Genomic DNA, 6,735 nt, shown 5'->3' on the forward strand with positions numbered 1-6,735 from the left:
GCGGGTCTTCTCCACGCCCTGCGTGTCCGAGCCCCAGTGCTCCAGACCATAGTGTGTGAAGTCCCGCAGGATGTCCAGGCGCTCAGATGACGAGATGTCCCAGTGTCGCTGCTCCTTGATCTCCGTGAACAGCCACGGCTTGAGCAGGGCGCCGCTGTGGGGCGTGGAGCGGTCTTAGAGGCCCGCAAATCCTTAGTCCCAGACTCTCCAGCTGTGTTCGTACAACCTTTGAAGTCCAAGAGCTCCAACCCCAACTCCAATCCCACAGCTGCAGCAATTTCCAGTCCTCCTGGGCCCTGCATCTCTCTGTATCCCTTTCTGACAGAGCCAACTGCCAGGGACAAATGGACCAGCTGGGCTGGGGGTAGCGTGACAAAAGTGGCCAAGCTCAGACACACCTTCACACTCCCTGAGCTGCAGGCTGTACACCCAGGGCAGCTCCAGATAATTCTCTATAGCCCCCCAGGAACCGGGCACACTCACCGGGCAATCATGACCCCAGCGACGCCAGTCTGCATGGCACGATTAGCGTCCTCGTACGACAAGATGTCCCCATTTCCTGAGGGACAGAGGTGGGTCCTCAGGGAGCTGCATGTAGGCAGCGTGGAGAGTTCCTGCCAGTCCAGTGGTCCCCACTGGTGCAGGGAGGGGTGGGAGGTGGGGTGCGTGTGGCCTCTGATGGCAGGGCTAGCAGGCAGGTCTGAGCTGAGTGGCAGGGGACCCACCAAACAGGGGCATGGGGCTGGCCGCCATCACACACTGCTCGATGTACTGCCAGTCGGCCAGCTTGGTGTAGCGCTGCTCTCGAGAGCGGCCGTGGAGCTGGAAAAGTGGTCACACAGGGAGGGCAGGCAGGTCCGGGGAGGAGGAGCATCAGACAGAGAAAGAGAAAGACCCAGAGAGACCCAGGCTGAGACAGACAGGGACAGACAGACAGACAGACGAAGGCAAAGTTGGAGGGCGAGCCGAGATGAACAGGGAGAAGGGGTAGACAGAGACTGTTAGAAAGGGTCGCCAAAGTACCCGAGGCCCCGACACCCGCTGCACCCCGAGACCCACCGTGACCAGGGCTGCCCCCCAGTCCCGAAGCCTGGGCAGCAGCTGGTGTGCCAGGTTCACACGCTCCTGGACGCCCGTGCGGATCTTCACTGTCAGTGGCACATTTAGCACCTGCAGGGATGGCGTGGTCAGCACAGCCCAGGGTCAGGTAGGGGAAGGCGGGGACATCGTGGGGCATACCTGGTTCATGCCACGAACAATCTGCTGGAACTTGGTGGAGCGATTCATGAGGGCACAGCCCCCACCCTGGGAGAGAGAGGTGGCTGGAGCGAGGAAAGGCAGTACCCAGGCTGGGCCCGACACCCCTAGCTTCTCTTGCTGTATAAATGGGGAAACTGAGGCACAGAGGCCCCCGTAGGTCCCCAGCAACCAGGGGAGGAACAAGGCCTCTGCCCCCACCCACATCCTGCCTGCTCTGGGGCTCTGGAGCCAAGTGGCTGCTACCTTCTTATACACGAGGTCGATGGGGCAGCCGACGTTGATGTCCACAAAATCCACCTCGATGGTGCGGTTCAGCAACTCAGCACACTTGATCATGGTGTCAGGGAAGGCGCCCTCCAGCTGTGGCAGGTGGCGGGGCAGGGGGAGGGTGGTGAGGGCCGGTTCTGACCGCCTGTGCCTGGCCCCATGCCAAGGCCATCGCCCTTGGAGGTGCATCAGGCTGGTGCCCCGGGCCATGGCTGAGGTGAGAGGGACCTGGGAGGTGACTGAGCCAGTCCTGGGAGCCAAGAGAGATGACCCCGAGCCTTGCTCTGAATCTTGGTAGCTGAAAGCCCCTCCTCCCTCTTCCTCCCTCCCTCCAGGTGGCACCAACCTGGACACCAAAGATATCCTCACACTGGTGGCGTTTGAGCAGGGCCCACTCGGATGTCTGGCCCTGCAGCAGGTTGGTGCAGATGGCCATCTCCCCACACGTCACATCGGCCCCGAAGCGTTTACAGATCCGCCGGAAGGGCAGGTTCCCACACTGGGAACAGCGGGGGACACACACACTTGAGGGTGGGACAGGCAGGGACCCCGGACACCCGCCCCAGCCCCGAGACCAGGGCACTGGGCACTGTTGGGATGACCACACTGCCACCACCCAGCCCACCCCACGTGGGTACTACCGTGGTGAGGGGGGCCAGGTACAGTTTGCCACTGATGTCAAGCTGGAGAAAAAGAAAACACAACAGTGAAGCTCTACTCTCCAACCTGACTTTCGGGGCCTCCCTTTTCCCCACAATCTAAGACATGTTTGGCCCTGTCCCACCAGCCTAACGCCCCTTTGCTTCGGCCTCTGCACATGTCAACCAAACCCTCTATGAGAAGTGATCTTTTCTCCATGGTCTCTACTAGAGAGCTTCTAGTCAACCATCAAAACCCCAATCCCAGCACCCCCTCTTCCAGGAAGCCTTTCCCACTGCCTTCCTCTGTCCCAGCCCTGACTCTCTGGGGCTGGGAGTGTGTGTCCAGCTCTTTCTGTCCCCCATANCCGGCCCCCAAGCCAGTTCTTAACCATCGCGCCACTTGGCCAGCCCTTGGCTCCATTTTTTTTTTAGACCCCCTTCTGTTGTGAGTTTCATCATCCATTTTGTTGATGACATTGGTTTTACGTGTTTTTAAACTGAGGTGAAATTCACATAACATACAATTAACCGTTTTAAAGCGTACAACTTACTTCTGCGACTCATACATTCACAGTGCTGCACAAGCACTGGGAAAGAGGAGGGAGGCATGAAGGCCAAGCAGTGTCCACAGCCTCCTTCATGGGAATCATGAACCGGCCCACCCAGCGGGCACTGGGCCCTGACCCGTACCCAAAGGCATTTGGTGAGCGGGAGGGGCGGTGCTCGTGGTGGAGAGCTTCTGTGGGTGCTGACATGGCCCTCCCCAGCCCCAAGGCCAGTGCCATACCTCTGTCCTTTGCCCAGAACTACGTCAGCTGCCATGACCCCAACAACGATGCTCCCTTGAATTGGCCAGATGTCCCATATCAGATATTGGGAGGCCCAACAGAGAACAAGGTTGCTTTCAAGCAAAGGAACGGAATCTATGTCTTCTTCATTTCTATCGTGGACCCATACTACAGGTGAGTGGGGGCCTCTGTGGGGACAACCCACTTTCCTGGGGTACGTCACACACATGTGGGGGACCCACTTTCCCCCCTGACCTCAGCAGGTCCTGCATAAACCAGAATTTTCCCAACATCCCAGAGCATCCCCGGGAAGAGAGATTTTAAGTCCTGGATGACATTGGTTCACTCACTAAATAAACCCTGTTTGGAGCCCCTGCTGGGTGCTGTGGGGAGCAGCAGTGACCAGCAGCTATGTGACTGCCCTCTGGGACCCGGGTCATCCTCTCATACCACGTCTGATTGATGGCGTGCAGGAACCACCTTGGAAATAGTCAGGGATCCTGCAAGTCGACCACAGCGAGAGTATTTACACCAGGGGAATTGGCACACACTACAAACCAGGCTCCCCCAGCCCTGCCCCAAGAGCTGCTTTTTATTTTATTTATTTATTTATTTATTTATTTTTTAAGCTGAGCCTTCCTGCCACCGGTTGGCAGCTCAGCGGCTGCTCAGCTCGGGCCGGGAATCAAACCGCTGTTGCTCAGAGCTCAAACTCTTGAGCGAGCCCGAGAGCTACTTTTTAAATATTTACCACCTATGTGCGCTGAGAGGTTCCTAAGTCATGTCCAGTGTGCTGGTCTAGATCATCAGCATCTCCCATTGGGAGGAAGAACACGGGGGAGCCATCCTCTCCCCCCTCATCAATCCCCTCCAGATGGGTACAAAGTCCAACCCCAAAAGCATGTGGAGACCCTGCCTTCCCAGAGGCTCCAGACCCTGGACCACAGGAACTAACTCTAGGATGGCCCTGGGTGGAAGGCACAGGGGTGGGAACATTCAGAGAAGAGGGGACTGCCTGTGAGACTTGTCACCTCCGCGCCCTGCATGCTGCTTCCAGCAGAGCCCCCAGTGAGTTCTCCCATCGCCTGGGCCCCCTCTCCCCAGAGGCCCTTCCTGCCCATCCTGCTACACCTCCCACTGGCTGCCGCCTCATGATTACCTGTGGCTGTTGTCCTGCCCTCACTTTGTTTCCACGCTGTGATGGAGCCTGGGCATGGAGTACCCCTTGTTCCCATAGGATGGACCCCAGGAGTCCTGGGGGGAAAATATGACCACTGCCAAAATACACGAAGCGGAAGGCAGATTCACAATGGATGAAAGTTGAAGTGGATATAAATGGAACTTGGTGTCCTGAGTCAGCAGCCCAGGTCTCCGATCTTGGTTTTAACATGTTTGCTGGGTGAATGCGAGGCTCCCAAAGGCGGTGCCCCATGGCCTCTCCCTCCTGTCCCTTGCAGCTACTGTCACCTGCAGACCACGTTCAGTGTCTACGTGTACGGGGCCTTCCCACTGCCCGTCAGGCAGTGGGAGATCACCAAGTTCCTGCTGATGGTAGCCATCCTGCTGTCTGTGTGGCTGGCCTACATTATCCCCAAAATGCTGCACACAGAGCAGGGCCACAGGTTCAAGGGGTTCTGGTTCAGTCTGTGCAGGAGGTGCAGAAAGGTCTGTGCGTGCTTCCGATGCAGGCGCTGAGCACACACTGGAGAGGCCCAAAGTTGTCTTAAAATAAAGTGTATGTGAAACAAGCGGGTGGCCGTGTGCTTCCCTCGTGGGCTAGGCCTCCCTCAACATGCTGGTGTCAGAGGCCCTCTGAATGACAGCACCCCCACTGGCTGTAACAGAAAGGGGCGGCCCAAGCACTACTTCATAGGAGATGGTGACACAGACCAGCAGAGGCACACAGTGGAGTGACAGGCAGTCCTTGGAAAAGGGTAAGACAGTGACGTGTGTTGTTAGAGAAGGTAGAAATGCGGGTGAGTCTGTAGAAGACACATTGGTGGGATCCCATCTCTGTTTATAAACCCTAACACATGTACAACAAACACATACACATGCTTGCTATGTACATGAATAAAAGTTTGGAAGCATACATTTTCCGTGCATACATGTCGATTTATACATGTGCCTATAGATAATATGCACACACATCTATATACACGTGTACCCACGTTTATGTGTATGCTATGTAGGCATGTGTATACATATATGCACATGGATAATGGGCACACAGGTACATAACATGTATATATATACATGTGTGCTTGTGTGTAATGTGTACACACATGTATATATAGTACGCACACACAAGTACAGGCCTGTGTATGCACGTGTCTGCATATGCATATGCATGGGTGTGTATACACATGTACGTGTGTATATGCCTGTGATATATATGTAAATAACATGTACCTGTATCGATCGCGTGTATACGAGAATACATATACATGCATGTGTATATACATATGTATATGACATGTACATGTGCACATGCATGTGTATAGATTGTATGTATAAATATATACAATGTGCTTATATGGATATTCTTTCCATCCGTCCATCAGTGGGAGTTCACTACTTCATTCTAAATCCAGGTGGCATGGGGGCAGCCATCTATCTCATCCTAAGTGAAAACTTGGGGGGAGTCCCACGACTTTCCTGATTACTATTAGGTTAAAAAATATATACCTTGTCATCATTTAAAATTGCTCATTGCAGTCTCAATCTAGTCGTTGAAACCTGTACTCCCTGGTACAGTGCAGTGACCAGTTGACCCACCTTCCAGGGCTGAGCCAGCTGGGCCCCACTGACCCTCCTGCCTCTTGGGAGGGGACACCTTAGGTTGTTAGGTAACACTGGCATCCTGACCCTCCTCTGCATTCATATTCAAAAAAATGAGCTCATCCTCCTGCGTCCTCCCCCTCCTTTGCCAGGGCCTTCTCTTCATCTGGGACACTTGATTTGCATCTCAAAATACCCCAATGTTACTTCCGGGAGAGGGGTTGAGGGAAGCTTAGGGAAGTGGGCTCTAGGCTTCTCCAGGCCCCTGTCCGGTTCAGAACAGAGATGGGTGGGGACAAATGTAAGCGATGCCTGGGATGGAGGGGCCACTGCCCAGATAGCACAACCGTCTCCACTTCCCTGCGCTTTGCAATAAGGGCTCAAGAAGCACGTAGCTGGTGGCACCACAGGCTTGTGGCTTGGTGTCGGGCACATGGGAGGCACCAGGTTTCAGCTCTTGACCCTGCCCTCCCCACGTCCAGCCACCAGCCACCTCCGAATTCTAGTCAAGCCCACCCCCGCAACCCAGCCCAGGGCCTGAGGCAGGAGCGCCCCTTCCTCCCCTGCAGGGGGAGTGGGGGGAGGCCTCCTTCCATCTCTTTTTGATTCCTGATTCCTTATATGTAACCTGGGAAACCAAGTTGCCCCTTCAGAGTCACCTTGAGCGTTTCAGGGGAGGGCCTAGCTGGCAGCCGCCCCTGGGGCCCTCCCTCCAGAAAGATTGAGAGGCTGAACCAGACGCCGACCCCTGGGAAGAGGAGCTCTGCGGGCCTGAAGGGGAGGAGCCAGAACAGGAAGGAGCAGGTGTGAGCCCCTCCACACTGGGGGCTCTCTTGTGCCTGCCACCTGGAATGAGGAACCCATGCACTTGGGGCCTGGCTGGATGCCCTTTCTGGGACAAACGTCCCCATCACGGGTGGGCCTGTTTCATGTTACCTGTGTGCCAGGTGGGCACCGCCTCCCACCTCCCTGGCCAGCCCCCACCCTCAGGCCATCAG

General features: G+C 55.7%; 1 protein-coding gene across 1 annotated transcript in view; it reads left to right on the top strand.

Annotated features, from left to right (window-relative positions):
* CATSPERD (catsper channel auxiliary subunit delta) overlaps nt 1-4,925 on the top strand; it is a 58,802-nt gene extending 53,877 nt beyond the window's left edge. The window contains exons 21-22 of the mRNA XM_019653542.1: nt 2,973-3,130; nt 4,414-4,925. Coding sequence (XP_019509087.1) covers nt 2,973-3,130; nt 4,414-4,651 — 396 coding nt within the window. The 3' untranslated portion in view covers nt 4,652-4,925. The remainder of the gene's footprint in view (nt 1-2,972; nt 3,131-4,413) is intronic.
* The last annotated feature ends 1,810 nt before the right edge of the window (nt 4,926-6,735 follow it).

This window comes from Hipposideros armiger, unplaced genomic scaffold (assembly GCF_001890085.2).
Source record: "Hipposideros armiger isolate ML-2016 unplaced genomic scaffold, ASM189008v1 scaffold_202, whole genome shotgun sequence".
NCBI classification, from domain to species: domain Eukaryota; kingdom Metazoa; phylum Chordata; class Mammalia; order Chiroptera; family Hipposideridae; genus Hipposideros; species Hipposideros armiger.